The following is a 23,156-nucleotide window of genomic DNA, read 5'->3' as shown; positions in this document are numbered from 1 at the left end:
CATACAGTGAAAGTAAATAGTGAGAGTGACCATCAGTGCCCATTCTACCTCAGACCTAGCTTTGTGCTCCACGGATGAAAGAAAATGTAAAGAGTGAGAGTGGCTGAAGATGAAACAATATTTTTTTACTTTGGGTGAACTGGCCCTTTAAGGTGGTGTCGGTTTGCTCCGCCCCCTCAGTTTATTGGGCTCTTCTGCTCCACCGGGCAACGTTTGAAAATACAAGTGAAGGGTGGTGACCGACAGCGTCAGTTAGCTTAAACAAAACGTTTAACTTAACTTTATTCATCGATTTTTGTAAGTTGTAAACTTCAGTGATGTCTGAGGAAGTTGCAAGTTCAACGCCAGAGACGGAAATAAGAGAAGCCGAGAACAGCGTAGAAATAATCATCCAACTGACTAGTGAAGATTCAGTAAATAACCCAGATCATAACGTCGAACAGCAGATAACGTTAGATGAAGAGACAGAGTCCAACTGTGATCACATCAGACCAAACCACTCACGGGTTTCTAAAGGTTTGTACAATATACGGATGACTGAAACACACGTCACGATGCCTAACGTTAGTGTTTTTAATCTGTTAACGTTACATTGTTAAGCGCCTTCCTGTCCCGTCGGTTCATGAAACATTAGTTATTTTCATTTGGATCAAGGTTGATTTGTGATCATCTAAAAATGAAATGTGTCACGTTAGACTATGGTAAGAAGGATGTAATGAATTGTTTTCAGAGTTATTTAAGCCAGAAGACGACGACGACGATGATGATGATGATGATGACGACAGCGGTACCCATTACTACATCGACGAGGGACCTTATACTCATCTACGGCGAGCAGAGAGGCCAGGAAATGGAGGACTGCCAGACACCTTCCAGACCGATCACCTTCTGTACTACGAGAGATTCAAAGCATATCAAGACTACATGCTCGGTAACATTTCCTACAACATTCGTGAATGACATTGTGGGTTATAAAGACATGTATAAGGAACCCACTCAAATGTTTAATAGGTGACTGTAAAACATCTGAAGTGGAGGCTTTCACCGCTGAGTACGTTGAGAAGATTGTGGAGCCGTGTGATTGGCAGGCTATATGGCACACTGATGTATTTGATGTGCTGATTGAAGTAAGTGGATTAAATCTTGGTAATGGCAAACACTAATGAAACATTTACATAAATAGATTTTTTGAGGGCTGATGTTTGCTGTTTGTAGGTTGTTGACGTGGACTGTAAAGAGCTGAAGGCAAAGGTGGAGTTGGTGGTACCGATGCAGTGTGAAACCAGAGGCTGTGAGCTTACCGAAGAGTCCATGAAGGCCCTGCTGGAGGCCACACTTCATAAAGCTCCTCTACTGGAACTCGCTGTGGTCTATGAGTCTGGTGACTTTGATCAGACTGCTTTGGCCTTGGAACACCTCAGGTTGGTTTACCTATCCGCTAGTTAGTCATGACGTAAGAAACTTGTTGTGTTATGAATGATGTGCATTGAATAAGTTGATGCAATCACTTAAAAGCTGAAGAGAGCGCACGTCACTCCTCTCTTCGTTAGGTTGGACTGGCTCCCTAGTCGCTCGCATCCGATTCAAATCTCTGCTCTTGGCCTACAAAACCACCACTGGTTCGGCACCCCCGTATCTTTACTCGCTAATTCAGATTTATGTACCCGCCCGATCCCTGCGCTGTGCAATCGAACAACATCTTGTGGTCCCGTCCCACAAAAGGAAAAAATCTCTGGAACGATCTCCCTCTTGCCACAAGATCAGCGGATTTTGTAGCCGTCTTTAAGAATCGGCTAAAAACACATCTCTCCTGTCAACATCTGACCCATTAGTACAGTCTTCTACTTATATTTTCCTACCCCCCCCAAAAAAAGATCTTATCTTCGTATACTGTGATAGGCTGATTGAGACCAGTTTTTACTGCACCTATGCATTGTTGTTGTTTTGTTGCACAAATTGCTTCTATTGTTTTCCCCTACTTTGTACGTCGCTTTGGATAAAAGCGTCTGCTATAAATGACTAAATGTAAATGTAAAAGGGAAATGTTATTATTTTAATGTAAGGGTTCGCCTCTTACACTTAAAGGGATAGTTCATCCAAAACTGAAAAATCTGTCATCATGGTAGTCAATGATGTCCCGGAACTGAAAATTACTAACATTCTTCCAAATATCTTTCTCTGTGTTCATCGGAACAAAGTGATTTATACAGGTATGAAATTACATAAGGGTGAGTAAATGATGACAGAATTTTCATTTTTGTGTGAACTATCCCTTTAATACTGCAATAACCCCCAAAAGCATTGATACCATTTTGAGGATCTACACCTTAATATTATGCTCAGCTGAAACCTGGTTTGTGACTCTCCGGGGGGGATGGGGGGGTGTTGCCTATATTAAACTGACTGGTTTTGCAGGTTTTTTTCTGCCATTCTCAATTTCTCACTCTTCCAACTTCTCATTATCCACCTCTCTCAACTTATGCATTTACATTCAGTTGATCCATTTAGTAGAAGCTTTTATCCAATGAGGCAACAATAATCACAGTTGACAAGGTTATGTTTACATGTAGGACCAGAGAGAAGCAAGTCACTCTCTTTGTGTTCTCTGTTGCACATGTAATATCTGTCTTATTCCAACAGGTTTTTCTATAAGCATATCTGGAGGAAGTGGGATGAAGAAGACGAGGATGATGACTTTGATTACTTTGTTCGGTGTGTGGAGCCTCGTCTCAGGCTGTAAGTGTCCTCTGCATGTAGTCTGTAATATCCAGCAACTGTTGATCATAAATATTTTCCACCACAAGGTGGCAGTGTGTACAAACAAATAAACAGATGCCATTGCATGAAAACACTATAAATGACTTTATGAGTAATGCAAAGTACTTTGCTAATAATGTATATTGTCTTTATTAAATAAGCCATTTGTACTTGTTTTAATTTGCTTAATTTGTCTGGGTTTAACAGTCACAGTGATGTCAGACATATTTAATAAAGAATTGAATGCCCTCAATGTGACAAGTTTGATCTTTTTTTGAACAGTGTACTGTTGTTAAAGGTAGTGCTTAATTCCTTTGCCAAACCAATTGTTATGCCAGCCCAGTCTCGCAACAAACATATTCCAGTTATGTCTGGTGCTGCTATTGTTGGAAAAATGACACAAGACAAAACTATGTCCTATCTTCTCGCACATTTATGTCTCTCCCTCCATGTCTTTACAACAGTTATTATGATATTCTGGAGGACCGCGTTCCAGCCGGTCTTGTAGCCGAGTATCACTCTCTGCTTGCGCTGTGCGCGGAGAAGTTTCAGGAGTTCTCCAGCCTGAGAAGTGACCTGAACAGCGACTCCGAATCAGAACAAGACAACGTGTCCATGGTGGAGGGGCTGCGCATGTACGAGCAGCTGGAATCGCTTAGGCGCAAGCTGCGTATCATTGAGAACCCGCTGCTCAGGTTAGTACTGCTTTTTGTGATGGATAACTGTCATGCACACGTATGGCAACAGCATTGCTTAGTTCTTCAGCTCCGATTTAATCAGGAGAGTAACGCGATCAATAGAAATGCGATTCATTTTGGTACTTGGGATTATTGAAATATTGAGTCCAAACCTTGGGATCAATATGCACTATTCCATAATTCATTATCAGGCTTGAACAGACCGATTTTCCTAGTGTGCCACTTTCTTGATTGTTTGGGATTTTTTTCCTCACTTGAACATCTGTTGTGTGGGGTAAGGGTTATCTGTCAGTTCAATGGTTTGCTGACCCGCGGCACTTGCGTGTTCATTGCAGGTATGTTCTGGGCTACAAGGTGAACTCCGGTCAGCAGTCATGCAGGGCGAAGGGCCTGCGTCCTGCCGGAGGCCGTGTGATCCACTTGGTATCCGCCTCGGCCACAGTTCACCAGCTTCAAAGCTTAATAACTGACAAACTGATGCCCCACTACTCCAGTGAAGAGTTTGAAGTGCAGGTATGTGTCTAATCCATTCCCCTTTTTATTGCCCAGTTGGTCGGAGGACCTTACAGTAACCTTTGCATGATAATGGTGTGTTTTCAGATGTACTACGATAGTAATTGGAGGGTTTTGGGAGGGGGTCATGACGTCTGCGCTCTGATGGAATTTAAGAGCATCTCAGTTTTGTAGTAATGAGGATTGGGTGGAAAATATGAACATTGAGATGGAAAATGTCACAAATTAAATTGTGATGGATACAATGGGAACATTAGGAAACAAAAGTGGTTTAAAAGGCAGGTAGAAAAGCTGAATTAAACGCCTCTCTCTGCGTCTCATCACTGTCTTTTAATTTCCTGGGCTTTACCTCTTAAAGGTTAATATCTGCTTGACAGCGCTGGCCGCCTCAGAGCTCTTAGAAAAAATCAAATTATCGATTTTACTTGCGCTAGTATAATTTTATGACCAGTAGGACTGAGTGAATAATTTAACCCGTACAATCTGAAGTGTGCTGAGGATTTCTTGCATCTCCGTTTTTTTTTTTTGCTCAAAGAGTAAAGACAGGGTACTATCCAGGATCTTTTTAATTGTTTGGTCGGTTAGACGGAAGCTGAAATGAGTGGTTTGTGCAGGAAGCAGTTGTTAGAAGGATGCGATGGCTTATGTGTCACGGTGTTGTAATGCGGGATTTGAGGTTTGTTAAAACATTTTATTCATGCGCTGGCTCCTGTTTGATCTCTCTTGTTCTGCGGGCTAGTTTATCCCTCAAGAACTTGTTACAATTGTGCAGACGCTTGTGCTCTGATCACACCTACAGGGAGGCATCTGCTTAAATTTGTGTGCGTGTCAGACATTGTTTGTTAAATATGTATTAGAACCATTTTCTATTGACCGTTTTCATTGTATTTTTGTTAGGACAGAGTGCATTTGAGTTGGACTAATATGTTGTGTGTGCTTTCATCCTAGTTTCACAGTGACCCTGTGCTTGCGGTCAATGCGTGCTACGAAGGGGATGTGGTGATTGTGTGCCCCGGCCTCTACAGCATCACCAGCTCCATCAGTATCGTCGACTCCATGGAGGTGGAAGGTAATCACATGATTTAGATTTGCCCAAACAGACTAAATAAACTTTGATCCGAAAACTCTTTCCATTGGTTTGATACATTTGTATTGTGTTGTATTCGTGCTGCAGTGATGCAGTGGTATTGACCTTCTCACCTGATTGATCGCAAAGTACTCTCCTGTCTAAAACTCGGAGGATATTATTATGTATGATTCCTTTCTCTTTAATAAAGCTGTGCAATACAGCATGCTTCATAACAGTAAGTCAATAGTCTGGCACCGGGCCTTGTTTGTCACAATGGCTCCCTGGATGTGTATAAAGAGAACGCTGCAACCGCGCGTGATATCGGGAAGCATGCCGGGGTAATTGAGCTGGATGGCGCAATAACAGCCACCCAATGATGAGGGCCAGAAATTAATGCGATAGGAACGCGCGGGCATGGGAGCGGTGAGAACACGGGGTCAGGGTCGAGTCTCTTTATGCAAATGGTCGACCTGCAAAGTCAGATAGCGATGAAGTCAAATGAGGAAGAGGAAAAGAGGCCTTGAGGACACTGTTTAAATATGGAGGTTTTGTGTGCTTTGTCGGTCCCTCCTGCAGCGTCTGGGAAGCCCTGAAAATTGAGATAACGGCACAGGCGGCTGCTGGCTTTACTACAGAAAAGTGCAACTCAATTAGACCACTGCCAAATTACAATAAACCGACTCCGATCCCTTGCTAAAGGTCTTTGATATTTAGCAAGAATGTCGCGCGTGGCTCAGGCTTCAACTTTAGCTGTAAATTATTTGTTTTTTTTAGTGAAGAGGCTCATTGAGACGTTCCAGAGTGTGTATTGTAGAGCAAGAAGCTCTCTTGCAATTCAAACCCATCCAGAGCATCCCACTGCTGTCAATTACGATGAGATCTTTGAGCGAATCCACAGCCGTTACCTGCAGATGTAGAACTTGGGATGGCGGCGTGACCTTACTGGTCTATATTCAGCCCGTGGCATTTGGAAGGAGTTTGTGAGAGCTGACCAGTGTGCTGAGGTTCACCTGGGCATTGTTAGAAAACTCTTAAAAAAAAAAAAACTGCTCGAGGATCATCGCTCAAAGTGCGCTGTGTAATGAAGCTGGGCTGTCAAACTCCGACACTTTGAACTGATGCTCTCTCTGACCTGTCACTATTATGTGAAACTGAGATGGGGCTGTGCTGACCTCAGTCATTAGTTCTTCTGGCTGCTGTAGACTCAACACGCTTGTTGATGGTCATTTAAGCACATTGTTATTTGGAAATCATGTGTCTAGATCAAGAGACTTGTCTCATTTCCATAGAAAATTAGGTTCTTTATGGAGAGGTTTTGCTGTAATGAGATGTCCTTAGATGAGTGTTATGCCTAGTGATGAATGGCAGCGATCCATCAGGGTTAAGGGCCTGTCAGTTTCCCCTTCAAGTGATAGTTCGGCCAGAAATGAAACTTCCATCATCATTTACTTGACACCGTGTTGTTCCAAACATGTAGAATTTCCTTTCATAAGTTGACATGAAAGGAAAGAGAAAATTTGAAGTAATAAGTGATTAGTTTTAAATAGAATTTTTTTAAAAATTGGTAAGAGCATTGCGTTAACACCGCAAGGTTGTGGGTTCGATCCCAGGGATTGCACATGCCTATGTATAAATGTATAGGATAAAGCAATGTAAGTCGCTTTGGATAAAAGCGTCTGCCAAATGCATAAATGTAAATGTAAATACAGTAAATGGTGACTCGAGCATCTCCCTTTGTGTTCTTTGTACAAGTAGTTACTGACCGAAAGAGTCACCATTCACTTTTGTTGTATTTAAAGCTGCAAAAAATAAATAAATTTTTAAACAAGTACATAAAATATCTTTACTGTTGGTTTGCCATCAGTAGGCTTAAAGGAGCAATGTGAAGATTTTAGCGGCATCTAGTGGTGAGGTTGCGAATTGCAACCAACGACACACTCCGCCCCTCCCTTCCGAAGCACTACGGAGGTTCTCACAGGACAAAGATGTTGTCGTGTAGAACAGTTTGTCTATTTAGGGCTAGTGTAGAAACAACATGAGGAATTCCATGTAAGGGGACCCGCGGTGTATGTAGATAGAAATAGCTCATTGTAATGTAATAAAACATAACCTTTCATTATGTAAGGTCTTTATACATCTCTGAAGACATAGTTATGTATATTATATTGCATTACTGTCAATAGATCCTCCAAAAAAATACACACAGCACCTTTAAACTTGCATAAAGAAAAATACATCAAGTAACCTGCAGTGTTATGCTTCAAACAGAGATGTGAAAGGTTTCATAATTTCTTCTCATGTGTTCCACATATGCGAAACGCTGAATAAGGCACCAATGCACACTTAAAGAAAAGGGTTGTTCAAAAAACACTTTCTCTTGAGCTATTTCTCTCTCTTCTTAGGATACGGGCTGCCGGACGAGGTGGTGATCGAGAAGCGTAACAAGGGTGACGCTTTTGTGGAGTCGACGGGAGCGAACGTCAAGCTCTCGAATCTGAAGTTCATCCAGCGCGACGCCATCGAAGGCATCTTATGTGAGCTTCAGACGAATCGCTCTATCCCATTTTCTCTCTACCAACAGTTGCCTCTGAGAACGTCTTCAGTTAATAAATCTTGAGGGACTGCGCCTCTTGAATGGCTTGGCAAGCAATATATCCCCCAGAGGCCTGACTGGCACTTTTGTTCAGACATTCAGACACTGAGTTATTATTTCTTGTTGCTTTTCGAAAACGTAGTAAGCTGCTTTGTTGCCTATGTAACCAGCATCCTTACTAAGAAAGAAACCTCATATTAAAGCCTACTTTTGAATGCGTCATATAGGCAGAAACGTTTGCAATTTGCATGTGTGTCATATGTATAGTGTTCTGCACTTGAAGAGATCCCTCTGTAGCAGCACACTAGGTTTTGAGATCGAGCATTTCTGTGGGTCAGTCTTGAGATATGTAAATCTGTATCCCAGTTTGCATCTATGCTAAAATTGACCTCCTGTGGGATTTTCTAGTCCATTTCTTGGTAGCCGCCCCACGTTTCCTCTCTGCCTGTTATTATATGTGAATGAAATTCTGGCTGTCTTAGTCGCTTTGTCATTGCTTTCTCTCCTTGTCTTTCTTCGCCCTTTGTCGTCAGGTGTTCGCCAAGGGAAGCTGGAAATGGAAAATTGTGTGTTGCAGTGCGAGACCACAGGTGTGATAGTGCGATCTGCAGCCCAGCTGACCATGAACATATGTGACCTTTATGGCTCGAAGGTAAGCGTGTTTTTCCTGCACATTAATACATTCCTGAAGAATTCGTTTCCCAATTGGTGTCGTCAGTGTAATATATTTTGCTGTGATCTGGCCTTTACGGTAATGAGTACAGGACACGCGGCACACGATACAGGTTGGAAACGTCTTAAATGCACGGCTCAGCGGGAGTACATGCTATGAATGAATTACCACCAGCCATTTACTAAAGAGCCTCTTTATCAATGACTGACGTCATTATCGTTTTGATTGTTGCCGTGTGCTTCCTTCAGGGGGCTGGTGTGGAGATCTACCCGGGGAGCGTGTGCAGTCTGGTGGGCAACGGCATCCATCACTGCAAGGAGGGGATCCTGATTAAGGTGAGGAAGATGGATGAGCTTTGGCTCTTCTAAACGCCTATAGATTAGCCCGCCTACCTCGCGGTTACCGCTAATGGTTTCCAAGGCAACGGTAAGTGTCTTGCCAGACCCATCATGGTCATGCTGTAGAAATGTCTTAGTATTGTACAAATGATCTAGTGGGTTAAAGAAGGGTTTAGAAGCCCCCCAGGGAAGTCTAGCCTGTTAGCGTGTTAGTGGAATGGGAAGTCACCGGCCACCGTGGGACCTCTTTGATGGTAATAGCTCTAAGCCGTGTCACCAGAGGTCGGTACACTTATGCAGTTCAGAGAACATCTCAGAAAAGCCAATGAACACTGAGCGGTAGACACAAATCTTTTCGGAAAGTCTGGCCGATTCATTTGGGAGGAAAAAATCACCATTTTCTGTGGTTTGCGCTTTTATGGGATGCTTCTCAAGGTTCAGAGGCCAGCGCAATCACGCACCCGTTGATTAATCTTTTGTTGAATTGGATTATATTTATATACTCAGTTATTATCTCACTTCAAGCCAAATTAAATTTGACATGCAGACAAATGCGCATACAGGTAGAAGCTTTCTGAGAAGATTTCTTTCTAATTACCTCTAGCGGAATAAATGGATTTTATCTGCCTTCCCAAACCTTTGTATTGGAGTGTATGCGGAATCACCCTGGTTCATTTGTGTAGGCACGCTTCATGTTTACCTCCCCGCTGCTTTTCCCTTTGGCAGGATTTTGCAGACGAGCTGGATGTCATGCCTAAAATCACCATGGTGAATAATGTGATCCACAACAATCAGGGCTATGGCGTTATCTTGGTCAAACCAGGTGATGCTGCCGTGGAGGAACCGCCCGCCGAACCCAACGCTGCAGGTATGTTTGTCTCGGTCCTTCTGTTACTGTCACCTCACTTCACCCAGCAGTGGGGCATATGCTCAAATTAACAATAGCAGCAGCCTGTTCAATAAGGCCAGTTATTAAGAAGTACCAGTCTGTGGAGGACATGCATTGAACTAATAAAAAAGAAATGGTAAGGCCGTGTTCACACTTGATTTCTTTTTTGAAGCTGCCAGCGTTTGTTTTACATTATAATCCTATTAAAAGTAAACCGTGTTTTCAAACAAAGTCTTGAGCGCTTTTTTAAACGCCACTGCCGGTGTCTTTTTCTGCAGCTCCGAGCGCCTTTTTAAGTTGAAAAAAGTTCAACTTTTCTGAAGAAAACGCCCTACCTCAAGCATCTTTTTTGACAGCTGACCAATGACAAGCGAGTAGTGAGACCTGTCGTTTCCATAACAACATGCGAGGAAGGTGATTGGTCGAGCAGGATCCTTCGCTAAAAAATAGCGCTGCTTTGAACATATTTTTATATGATTTAAAGTTTATTTTTCACCTTTAATAACCTTCGATTGCATTTCTAGCGAGAAATTAGTAATGTAGTTTTAAAATTTGTGGTTGGTTTTTGCAAAGACGGTCTCTGTTTATAATTCAAATAGACTTCCGTTACTCTGCCTGATATGAATCCTGTGTGCTGAGCTGCCTTCATGCACAAACGCTGCCAGCTTTTCTTTTACTAAAAAAGTGCTTGTCAACTTTTTCTTGTCAAAAAAGACGTCAAGTGTCTTCATGGCCTAACACCTGCTTTGCTGTTTGTGTAGAAAAGAGTCTCTAAATACCAGTAATATGTGCAACAGCAACTAGGCCTAAATGCTATCTCCAGATCTCCAGTCGTGCTGTGTTAGAAGAAAAGTGATCCGACAATTTAAAACATGTCCATTGTGTACCTGGCATGAAAAGTCTTAAAGGGGCAGTTCACCCAAAAATGAAGTCTTCATTTACTCACAAGTTGTTCTAAATCTGTATAAATCTATGTTCTAATGAGAGAAAGATATCTGGAAGAATTATGCTTTGAACCAAACAGTTTTTGGCCACCATTGACTAACATAACAGGAAAAATGACTTTATCAATTTCTTTGTTCTGTTGAACCAAAAGAAGATATTTTGAAAAATGTAGGAAAGCAAACACTTCTGTGGCACTTTTGACGACAATTGTAAATTTTCCTACCATGCCATCAGAACAAAGACATTTATACAGATTTGGCACAACTTGAGGGTGAGTAATTGATGACAGAATTTTTATTTTTGGGTGAACTGTCCCTTAAAGTCATTTTAATCCGACTATTTCTCTTTAATACATTTTTATTCTTATGTAACCTCTAACGTGTAATTTCCTGGAAAATGTACAGTATCATGTAATTCACACTGGCTAAGTCCACAATCTTAGAGTTCTGAATAATTTTACACTTTCCTGTCGTTGGTTTCTTGTATTAGCAATACTTTAACCTTGCTGTTCATTGCTTATACATATCTCATCATCTTTGGCACAAATTAAATAGGCCACAACGAAACTCCTCATTACTGTAAATGGCTCCATGCATGCCTGCATCCACTACAGGCTTATGGAGGAGCCCGCAGGACTTCAATGTGTGAAACTGGTTCCACTTTCTCCTGTTGTAATATCTGTGAAAATATATTCGTTTGCATAAAATTTTCCCTTAAAAATCCCCCCCTGGGGCTGTCGGAAGGCCCGTTCGTAATGACTGCCGAAGGTATGTTTTTTCGTCAGGATTGCCGCTTTTCCTCCGCCAGCTCCGTTTTGGAGAAGAGGAAGAATGGAAATTGGCTTGACATTCAATGAAGGGCAGCTGTGAACGTGTGCTGCAGGAGTGTGCTTAATTTCTGAATTATGCTTAGTAGACAGTGTCTCATCTTAAAAGTACACCACTTCCTTCTGCTTCCTTTATGTTTCCAGCTCTCATGCCTGCTTTTGTCTAATGGATACATTTTCATAATCTCTCTCTTTCTCTCTCGGACTAAACTCCCACTTTGTGCATGGGTGAAAACAGGGTGAGGAGGAGTGCCATTCGAATGGTTTTATTTTACGTGGATGTGCTGCTTTTTTCCAGAACCACCTCTTGTTATACCCATAAATGTAAAAGTATTGCATTTGCTTTTGTGCTAGTCAGATGAGTTCCACAGTAAGAAGATAGATTTAGATAAAAACTAAGTGAGCTGAATTAAATATAAAGCAAATCAGAAAAGAATAGGCCATGTATTGGTATTGTTCCGTGCCTCTGTTAAGCCAGCAACTGTCTCATAGCAGAGATTGAAGAAAAATTGTTGCTTGCTCGATAACAACAGCTGACTTTCAGAAAAACGGTTGTTTTACAATGTAGTTTGCATCATTTAATGACTTTGTTTGCCAGAAACAGCAGGGTTTAAGAGCACTTCATGCTGAATATAACCATTCATAGCTCTAATGTTTGTGTTCAGTCTGTATGCTTTGTTTTCTATGTTTATACTGTGTGAACCTTTGTTAGACTTGCATTGAGGTTTCCCTTTCAGTGATAGTTCTCCCAAATATGAAAACGGGTGAGTATTTGATGACCGAATTTTCATTTTTGGGTGAACTATCCCTTTAAGGTTTTAGATGCTACCAACAAACTGTACAAATTCAGAACCAAATCTGTTCTCAAGCTTTTTTTGTCTGATCTGGCAGATGAGCCGGAGAGAGAACGGAAAGAGGCTGAGGACACTGGGGTCAAAAGAGACGGGGATATGGAAGATGATGATGTGCCTGGCGTTGTGGAGGAAGAGTGCCCAGCCATCACATATAGCCGCCCCGTCCCTTCAGATTTTACAGAGGGCAATGATGCCATCAAGCAAGAGTTGGTTGCCACATCGGCCAAGAAGCAAAGCCTTCAGAGGAGTAGGATTAAGGCACTTGGGGGTATGCAGGCTGATGAGAATCTACTGTCTCAGGAAATGTTCATTTCCATTCATGGAAATCAGTTCAAGCACAATGGCAAGGGAAGCTTTGGAACCTTCCTGTACTGATGCCATCTATACGGCAAGCACGCACAGACACACTTTACAGTTCATTTCTATTTATTCTTTCAATCTAATTTGTGAGATTTCACCAAATGCTGTAGGTGAGTGAAATGTGAAATTCATTAAAATCATGATGAGAATTTGTACCTTTTAATTTTTTTAATGATTTTTACCATTGGATCAAATTTATATTGATCTGAAATAGTTTTGTGTAAACACTAAAATACTAAAAAGCTGTATCGTATTAGTTTTCTGTCCATACAGCCACGTTTTTTGAGCAATGATTTGGCACTTACCTGGCAGTCACATTTAACACAACATTCAATACAAAATAATTTAGTCAATGTTCTTTTTTTTTGTGTTCTCACCATTCCGTGTTTATTTTGTCCACACTCTAGTTTAATACTCACTGTAGTTTAATGCTCACTGAATATTTAAGCAAAAGCTGTTTTTGTTTTGGCTTATTTTTTTCTGTTGTGTACAAATAAATGTTTTTTTTTTCGGGTGAAACCGAGAATCCTCATAAACCTCTTCTTGTAGTTTTCTTTACTTCCCAACTAGTAGAGACACATCATGTGTTAGATAGAGAAACCTTCTGAGATGCACAAAAAGCAGATTTAAAGATCTTGTACAACCTTATTACAGTGGAGGCAGTTTGATTAATTACATAATACAGCATGTTCTGTCAAAACTACATATGAGATTGGTCTGCTACAGTAAACTAAAGTGTGACCTGCATTAGCCAAACGTATTCTCCAAAAGCTTTGAAGCTCATTCGTTTTGGATGAGCAAAATAGAATAGGCACAAAAAGCACAATAGGAGATCTTCAAAGGAGATTAATGTACAAAACAGCAGTACAAATTCATTGGAGGAAATGAGATAAAGGACCAAAACAATAGTAATGGTTTATTCTGTTTTCCATATTGTCAAATTCAGCATTGTACCAAATATATTTATGGACTAACTTTCTTTTTCAGGTTTTGCACTCTCAGATTTTGCTACCCAAAAGTATAAAACATTTAGCAGGCCCGTATATGGAAAGTCTCTTGTCAGTACCCAGCGTAGAATTATTTATACAGTACATTATCTTTATACGGGTCACTTATGGAAAAGAAATCTTTTACTGTTTGTTACCCAGCCATAGGTTTTTCTTTCATTTCACAAGATGTCTGTGTTTGTTGTGTAGGTGAAAGTCTTTGAAAGGAATCTATGATAAAAATACACACTTTTCTTTTTGAGGAGGGAAAAGGGCCGAGGGATTATTGATTTTCTTTTTCTTTTTGTTCTTCCAATGATTCTTCACCGGCATATTTTAGATGCAACGGCATTAGAGGGGAAAAGATGTGACAGGATTCTTTTGTGGCAATTGTTTTATCTTCAAAGGAGGTGTCACATGCTGGACAGACCAAAGCGAGAGCTCACGGCCATGGAAGATTCTAAAAAGTGTTCCATTTTGAAGCCACGTCCTTCAGACCAGCGAGTGGTCTGTGAAAAAGTGGCGGTGTGCATTGTTCCGGGTAAGGACGTCTGTCAAAGTCACTGTTTCACCCCTGTTTTGTGATTGAAGGCTTTCACAGCATCCCCTTGGTGCAGTTTGAGAGCGTTCCCACTAGAGTAAACATCCCCCATTTTCCTCAATGCTCTGATGACCTTCATCTTTTCTCATTCATGTCTACTATTTGCTCATTAATTTTGACAATGACTATTTCACCTTCCAATGCTAATTTGTCATGTTGCACGTGAATGCTTCAGTTTCCATTGCTTCTATACAGATGTCAAATAGAAGAAAGCAGTGAATAAGGTTGATTAATTAGCAGTGCTGTGTGTTAATTAAATGTCAGGGTGCATTGTCCTCTTGAGGTTGAATCTCTGCTGTGTGTTTAAAAGTAGTTTCCTAGGACATCATTATTAAACTGTCTTTTTAGGGAGGTAAGGAAGGCATATCTTTTTGACAGAAATAAGGGTTTGTGGGCTCATCCTGGTCATTTCCCTTGAGTTTAGACGGCGGCATTGGAGCAAATGCAATCTAAAGATGTGTTTAGAAAAGATAAGTCTGAAATTAAACGAAAACATTTTTTGTCGCACTACCTTCAGTAGTCAACAACAGTGACTACATATTTTATGCTTTAACTCTCTTGTATGATTAACTCTAAATGATGTACTTCTTAGAAATGTAAAACCTTTATTAAAGGAACAGTTCACCCAAAAATGAAAATTCTGTCTTTATTTACTCACCCTCGAGTTGTTCCAAATCTGTATAGATTTCTTTGTTCTAATGAACACAGAGAAAGATATTTGGAAGAATGCTTGTTACCAACCAGTTATTGGCCACCATTGACTACCATAGTAGGAAAAGTTGCTTTATAAATTTCTTTGTTCTGTTGAACACAAAATAATGTATTTTGAAGAATGTTCGAAAGCAAACAGTTCGGAGGCACTTTGGACTACCATTGTAATTTTTTCTACTCTGGTAGTTAATGGTTGCCAAGAACTGTTTGGTTACAAGCATTCTTCCAGAACAGAACAAAGAAATTTAAAAGGAGGAACAACTCGAGGGTAAATAAATGATGACAGAATTTTTATTTTTGGGTGAACTGTACCTAAAAATTAAATTCAATAAAGATGCATCAATGAAAGAGCCTTGAAAGTACAAATTCCAGTCTCACTGTTTGAGAATTTGGTGTATTAGCATAATAACCAATATTCCTCAAGCAATGTGTGGTGGAGTTTGCGAGCAGCTTTGTTTGAACATTCAAAAAAACCTGTCGCAGATGGTGGCCCATTATCTCCAGGCCAAAGTGGATGAACGAGTCCTCCCCAAAATCCTTCATTTAAATCTCTTTATTGGCACAAGTGTCCAGTCAGCAGGCTAACCAAAAGCTATTGCCAAAGTGAAGGATCATCAGGATAAGTGACTGCGTTCTATTATGAGTCTGAATATTTTGGGCTGAAGTAAAAGGCAATAACACCATGGACATTTTTTAAAACAGAAAATGAGTAAATTGACAGATTTCTCTGTTACTTAACCTAATTATCCACTCATTACCAAAACAAATTAGACGTCCAGTACAAAACCATTTTCAGTTAGGAATAGTGAATGACAAGAAATGCTGAATTGACGCCTTCACGAGAAGCTGCCCTTCTCTCCTGCCCTTTCTTGGTATATACGTCAGCGCTTCTTTTCTATTGCTTCTGGAGGTCAGGTGTAAGGTGAAGAGGCCGAAATAGACCGACGCACGCCTCGGATCAATGAAGTCTGCATGCACTTTGAGGATCACTTCGACAGAGCTTCCGAGCTTTAATGACTGCAATATCTCACACCATCTGTCACTGTGTGGAGCGAGGCAGGAGGTCTGGCTCTGTTCTTCAGGATTAAAGCTTGTAATTGTCAGTTCATAGTCATTGCCAGCGTGTTTTGGATGCTATCTATAGATGCACACCCCCTCAACACCTTCCTATAACGCCACCTCCCTGACCATTCCCTCCACCAGCCCTCTCTTCATCTCAGAGGAGAGATGGTAACCAGGGAAAGAGCATGCATACTTCCATTAGTGCTCAAGCTGTGAGTTCAACGAGCTGCGCTCCAGAACTTACAGTACCCATTCACGTTTGAATAACCGTTTTCCCCGTTTCAGGTGTCTTGTGTGGCAGTTACATGCTGACCCCTTTCGAAGGCTTTTGGATTAGATGGCTTTGTCAATCCGTCGAATTCAACACCCTCATATTTTAAATGAAGAGCCCTTGTATAATATATTTTTCAGACATTCTATCATGTCAGTATCAGCTTACCGGCTGTGATTTTGACTGGGAAATTAAAGTGCACCTGCAGGTTCAATGCATGTACGGTTGCACATTTTAATAACTTTAAAAGCCATTTGCAAAAATGATGTCATAATTTAGTATTTTGAAGGAACCTTTAGATGCAGACCTCATTTTAAGAGGGCACGTCTGACATCTTTGAGCTGTCTACTATCCTGTCCATCTCACTCATTTTAGTCCTGTTTGTCTTTTCAAGCTAATGGATATGGTTTTAAATATCCACCACTTCTCTATTTGAAATTATGCTGTCCTGTCTTTTTTTAATGATGTGCTATGCAGGACTGGTTCACTTATTTTGGATATGAACTGATCAGCGGATTCTTAAAGGAGTCATCGAATAAAAATAAGACTTTTTCTGTGTTTTAGTGCTGTAATCTCGTCCCTGGTGCATCTACCAACTCAGAAAATGTGAAAAATTACAACACATTAACTTTGTTTTGGTAAGGCTTGTAGGGGATTCAATGAGGAACAGTATTATTTAAACACTATTCTCCATCAAATATGTAAGAATTATCATGAGCTTTGATCACAATTATAAGTAATATATTCTCCACCACCCTTTGTAAGGGAAACAAATATCCCAAATATGCCAAATGGAAGAGACGGTGGTCTCTTTTAAGCTGTAAGGATGTCACATCCTACAGACGTGACTGACCCAATCAGGAGATGGCACCTTCGGAGGGAAAGTTAATTGTCTTTGTCTTCCAACATGGTGTTTTGCATGTGGAAGCTGATTGGATGTTCACTAAGAAAACTTAGAGTTCAGAGTTTAAGAAAACTAATATGAAAAGAGTTACCAAAACCCAACAAACATTAAGGAAATCACAAATGCAGCTCATAGACACCAAACATGATCTACATGTACATATCATCTTGGTTAAATAAGTTACTACAAATCTAATAATTCTAGTAGTTATACACACATTCAGTCAAACTACTTTGGATTAATGTTTAAGACAGACATAACAACAAGAACATCATTACATGGAAAGGTTATAAATGAATATATGTATATTTCTATATAGATGAATTAAGGATTGTATCTCTGTCCCCAAAGTGAGTAAAGAGACTACATCTCCCTACATTCCATTCGGTCGTAAAATATCTTGATGGTTTGGTGTGGGTTGCTATGGTCACCAGAGATCTGGTCCTGCGATTAGGTGTTAGTTGCAGATTTGGGGTAGACCTCCTGGTGACTAGCTTGCTGGTTGGGTGAGGGGTGTTGTTGTTATATTTAAAAAATTATAACTAGTTATTGATCTGTCTCAGGCACTACAGGCTTCCTCTGCAAACGTGTGAGAAATCGAGCCGATCAGATTTCGCTCCTCTTCTGACGTAGGAAGAGGCTCTTATAACCACCCACAGCGCTGCCGCCATTGTTGTTTTCACAAGCGACAGTGGTGAACTTGTTCTGACGTCAAGGCAAAAGTTTGCAGAAAATATGCTAAATGTACTTTGGCTGCAGTGCACAGACGAACAAAAATCCTTATTTAGAGTCCCAGCCTCGGAGGAGTAAGTAATATTTATCAACAGTCTTGAATTGACGTAAATGTACCGTATATATAGAAGTATAACGTTAGTATATGACAGCAAAGGGAGCTAAGTCAGTCACGGGCAAAATAGAACATGTAAAGCCAGTGTTAAACTTACTCTATATTTATATGTTATTTGGCAAAGGGGTACTTGGAGTTTAGCTGTATGTATGTTCATACATTATGTGTGTTAATATGTTTAGCTGTGGCAAGCTGTCACTATTGTTTTGCTAACGAACCAGAGCGAACACTGTGGTTAGTTTCGTTTTAAACGTCTCAAATAATTCGCCCTTTGGCTATAAAAAATCCGTCACAGCAAACAGCATACTAGTTATGGTCTCACATTGTGTGTGTATAACTTACTTGTCAATGACAATTCTTGTGGAGATCTGCAGGTGCGCATTCCGGGGATTTTAGGCAAGTATACACGCACAGCTTGACGTGTGAATTTATTTTTGTCTCAGGACGAATGATTTGAGACGTTTAAAACGAAACTTCTGGAAATATAATTGAGCTAAACGATTGCGATGGCAGTACTACACGTGTGTTGTGTTGACACGGAGGGGGGCAGGGGTTGGGAGGTGGGGGATTGGTGTGCGCAGTAACTCATTTTCATTTAAAGAGACATGCACCAAAACTGGTAGCTGTTTTCGACAAGGCAAAAGGGTTTTGTTTACACAGCCATTGAGTGTTTTTAAGCAAAACATGTTGCGGACATTTCATGAAGACCCTAATAAATCATACCAACTTGTTGAAAGTGCTTATCCGATGAGGCCTTTAAGAAGCCAAATCTCGACTTTTGCTATTTAAATGCGCAGTTTTTGATTTACAGCGGCCACTAGCGTTGTATTTTAGATTTGCAACGAATCGCTCAGTCCAAACACGACGGTGGTCACCACAGTACAAAAAGATGTCGTTCTCATGTTGACGCAGGGAAGAGATCATGCGGGCATTAGATAGACTGTAGAAAGAGCTATTTCTTATTTATTACATAAAATAAAAGGTGTGTGGATTTTAAGTATAAAAAGGATACAATTCAGGCAGGAGCTAGGACATATCATATTAATATGATAAAGACTTTCCAGCAGAGACGCTTTAGGACCCGCGGTACTAAGGCTTTTTGCAGAGATACTCTTAGATATCTATGGAGATGCTTTCCAGCAGAGAGTCGTTGGAAAGAAAGATCATCTTAAAATCACCCCCGAGGAGGTTGCTTTGATTGGTATACGTATGTGAGTAACATTGTTTTTTCTGTTTGTTAGAACCAAGATATGTTGTTGTTTTTGTTCTAATATTAGCTGTGTGACGGAGCAGTTTTGAGCGTCATTGTTTATCTGGAACCGCTTTAATAGGGACTTTAAGCAACAGCTGCGGATGGAACGGCTACGGCGACCGGAAGTAGGCGGTTAAAACGCCATAGCCACGAACGCGCAAAACGAATGTCTAGGTCAGCTCTCCTTAAGTAGACAGTAGACATACCTTTTAACAAACGGAAAATAGTTATTATTAGCTTGCGTTTAATACATATCAACACAGATTACATTAAAATACTAATGATAGAATGATATACTGTTAAAAAATACAGCGTCACATGCCATTAAACATAACCTTTATTTGCCTAATTTGTCACGTAGTAACCACTACGGCAAACCCGTTGCACGATCCGTCCGCGCATGCACATAATGACGTAGTAGAAAACGCGCATGCGCAAATGATAATTCTGTTTTGCGACGATTTACGACACTGCACGATCTGTTCCACGCTTGCGCTCCTTTGTACCGCGACTTTCACTACTGTCAACCTCTGGTCTCATGTCACGTGTGTGTGCAAACTATGCGTTCTTTCAAGTCATTTCCATTGTCAGTTTGAAATACTCTGTAACATTTCCCCAGACTTGTTTGTAGTTCTTTCTTCATGTAAGTGCAGATAGTCTAGGCAGAAATGCATATTATGTTCCTTATTGTCTTCTGTAAACACCATTGAAGGGATTATTTTCCTCATTTAGATTATATAGATAGATATATTATGGGCCTATATAGACCCATACTAATACAAAATTACTCAATTTAAAGTTAACTAATATTAGCAGCTTTTAATAAAAAAACGACACAAACTGTCTTTGACAATACTACTGACCTCAGATCGAAACACGGCAAGTTAAGTAGGCCTAATGCCATACAGCAATGAATCGCAAAGGGGAGTATGGAGGAAACTGAAGGTTTGCAGTGACAGAAAGACTCAGACTTTATTCCACATGTAACCAAAATCGTGTATGTTCATGTAACAACTCCTTTATTATTTTGGATTGGCAACCACGTAAACACATCGTAATGCATAGCGTAAGCTACATTTAAAAACATCAAAATAGACCCGCCGTGAACTGTTAAATGAAAAACACAATGTAGCCTACAAAAATATGCCGCCAGTTGTGCCGCCTGGCCGTCAAGTGTTTCATCGCATGCGTGATACCAATAGTGTAGGGAAACCGCGACGTTTTCTACTACGTAGTTACGTGCATGCGCGCAGAACGGATCGTGCAGGCATCCCGGATCGTGTACTGACACCTTCTATTCTCCCGTTGGAGACTGTTAACTTACAGTACAACGCCATTGAGTAGCGCTGTCACGCATGTGCAGTACAATGACAGAACGCTGTTGCCGTTCCATCCGCAGCTGTTGTTTAAAGTCCCTAATATTGTACTCGTCCAGATACTGGATAGTGAGAGTGCGTTGGCGCTAAAACTGTGTAGAGAGAGCGCGTTTTACTCTCTTACTCAATGATGAATAAACTTACATTTAATCCGTGGGTCACATGCGTTCCGAACCGTAGAGTACGATCCGTACAGATCACGGATCATCCGCGATCCGTTTCACCACCGCAGCGGAGAGGAAGAGGAAACGCGCGTTGTAGAGTTGTTTGTCCGTTTAGGGCTGCTGTACAAAACATGGCGAGGTATTCAATGTAGGGGCCGCTCTGTATGTAGATATAAACAGCTTATTCTAAGGTATTACAAACATAATGGTTCATCACGTAAGGTCTTTATACACCTCTGAAGAAATAGTTTTGTATATTATATTGCATTTCTGTCAATAGATCCTCCTAAAAACCCAGTATTGTTCCTTTAAACCATTTTATACATATTTATACATTTTTTATCTACAATTATTGAACAATTGTCTTTGAATTTTTACAATCTAATCTCTGAAACTGCCCTCCTTAAAATGACATATTGTGGCTCACTTTGGATTCATGTGGTTCTGCCCTGTTAATTCTGCTAGATTCCACTTCGCTTTTAATACAGTCAATTGTACTGTTCTTTTACATAGCCTAAAGCAGAAGGTTGGTAAAAATGACACTGACCTTCACTGGCTTTCATACAGGTCTCTGACATTGGAATTGTATCCATTCTTATACTCCTGCGCCTTTTGCTTGCCACAAGGCAATCTGAGCCCCCATCTTATTTTCACTGTGTGTTACAATAGAGATCTGTTTTAGAAACTTTCAGATTTCAGATGCTATGTTGATTGTACCCGTCTGTATGTTTCCTTACCTTCTGACAATAGACTTTCATCTTTGATGAATCTGTGATTTAGAACACCTGGAAACGCAGATCGGCGCACTCATGTCTGTCAAAGCGGTCTTTGATGGAAATGTCAAATAATGAATCAATTCTTCATTGGACTAACAGAATTATATTGCCTACCTTACAAGAATGATGGAATGATTTTTTTCTTTGTAAGCTTAACCAAACCGAATCGCCCTTTATGTTCAATAACCTTATTGCTTTACAAAACTCAAAATTCTGTCAATCTCATCCCTCCCTTGCTATCCGTCCGCAGTATCCAAATATGTCTCTTGACAAACATCAGATAGCAGAAATCAATGTGTTGTCTCATGCTCTTTGAAGATCTCATCTCTCACTCTGTTGCAGCATTTCATAGTAGGTTTTGGTCTCTGCTGTCATGTTTGTTTTTAGATAGAATACTGGAGCTATAAAACACTGCACATTTCAATTTCATTTTGTAAAGTTACTAGATCCTGTCCTGTATTTTATGTGTTCTCTTGATGTATTCTCTGAGACTAACGGTTTCCATCTTCGACTGGTACAGGAGCACCAAATTTTTCATGTCATGTATTTGTATGTGTGTTTTTCTTGTTTCGCTATAGCACTGCACTGTTGTTTGTTTGCATTGAATTTAATGGCAGTGAGGTTTTATGCTGTGAGATTCTTATTACGTTATACTTTATGTTTGCCTCTTTGCTTGTAGCTCCGGTTGTTCTCCCAGTTATAATTTGTGTTGAATAGTCGGCAGTGTGTTCCTATATTTAATTTGCTATTTTTTTCATTTATTCAGTTGCTGCATAACTGTATTAGTATTATTTTTAAAGTAGCTAGACACATATACGTATGTACACACTTGATTTTATTATTGCTATAGTGACTTTACTTATTGAATATATATTGTTGAATATATTGTTCTTGCAAACCTTATAGATTTTTTTCTCCAATTTGCCCACAGGCAGGGTTGCGACTGTTTCAGTTCTTGTTGTCTCCAGACAGGTTCCCAGTAATGTTTGCCTGTTTTTGCCCTCATTAAGGTGTCAACATCCTGAGTCCTTCACCATCTGTTGGGGCCAGACTCGAGGGCCTATTGCGGATGGCTGCCATGAGTCTCTGACCTCCAAAGGGGACAGTGGGAATCACCTTCTGCTTGGACATGATTGCACTTAGGGCTGCTCTCAGACGCAACATTAAAGTCAGTGTCTTAAAGTTCACCCAAAATGAAAATTCTTTTATCATTTATTCACCTTGTCATTTCAAACCTGTATGACTTTTTTCTTTTGCAGAACACAAAAGAAGATATTTGGAACAATAAACGGCCTTGCTTAGTCGTGTTTTCTCTTCTTTCCCGAAGTACATATCGTATTTACTAAACATGCTCTGTAGAGCAGTTTGTCCGTTTAGGGCCACTGTAGAAACATGGCGAATTCCTAGATAGAAATAACTAATTCTAAGGTAATAAAAACATAATGCTTCAATATGTCATTATGCCTTTATACATATTACACACATTAAAAAATTACACACAACACCTTTAAAGTAGATAAGATAGTTAGAAACATCTAAAAAAGTACTTAGCTACTCTACAATTTACTATCTAATATACTAACCAAGGTGCATCGATGCTCCCTTACCCGAAATCATGTGACACGTTTTTATCCGTTTAACCGAAATCGCAAGAGCCAACTCAATAAGCGCGACAGAACTTTTGAAAAGAC

General features: G+C 40.3%; 1 protein-coding gene across 2 annotated transcripts; it reads left to right on the top strand.

Moving 5' to 3' along the window:
- The first annotated feature begins 210 nt into the window (after positions 1–210).
- Positions 211–22,790, top strand: shcbp1 (SHC SH2-domain binding protein 1). Of its 2 annotated transcripts, XR_008963156.1 has the most exons (15): positions 211–516; positions 731–931; positions 1,012–1,127; positions 1,216–1,421; positions 2,641–2,736; positions 3,222–3,452; positions 3,791–3,968; positions 4,917–5,037; positions 7,440–7,571; positions 8,164–8,282; positions 8,552–8,638; positions 9,368–9,509; positions 12,193–12,423; positions 22,476–22,633; positions 22,725–22,790. XR_008963156.1 is itself a non-coding variant. In XM_057336472.1 (13 exons), the coding sequence occupies exons 1-13, from the start codon at positions 318–320 to the stop codon at positions 12,528–12,530; spliced, it is 2,166 nt and encodes a 721-aa protein (XP_057192455.1). In that variant the 5' UTR covers positions 211–317; the 3' UTR covers positions 12,531–13,042. The 2 variants fall into 2 exon arrangements, 1 of the variants encoding a protein (XP_057192455.1); XM_057336472.1 differs by lacking the exons at positions 22,476–22,633; positions 22,725–22,790 and having other exon boundaries at positions 12,193–13,042.
- The last annotated feature ends 366 nt before the right edge of the window (positions 22,791–23,156 follow it).

This window comes from Triplophysa rosa, linkage group LG1 (genome assembly GCF_024868665.1).
Source record: "Triplophysa rosa linkage group LG1, Trosa_1v2, whole genome shotgun sequence".
In the NCBI taxonomy this organism is placed as follows: Eukaryota; Metazoa; Chordata; class Actinopteri; order Cypriniformes; family Nemacheilidae; genus Triplophysa; species Triplophysa rosa.
Note: the sequence above shows the minus strand (reverse complement) of the source record. Positions and strands in the feature narration are given on the sequence as shown.

Coding starts and splice junctions, on each gene's coding strand:
- shcbp1 (XM_057336472.1), top strand. CDS start 318: ATGTCTGAGGAAGTTGCAAGTTCAACGCCAGAGACGGAAATAAGAGAA. Junction 517..730: donor CCACTCACGGGTTTCTAAAG/GTTTGTACAATA, acceptor AATTGTTTTCAG/AGTTATTTAAGCCAGAAGAC. Junction 3,969..4,916: donor GTGAAGAGTTTGAAGTGCAG/GTATGTGTCTAA, acceptor CTTTCATCCTAG/TTTCACAGTGACCCTGTGCT.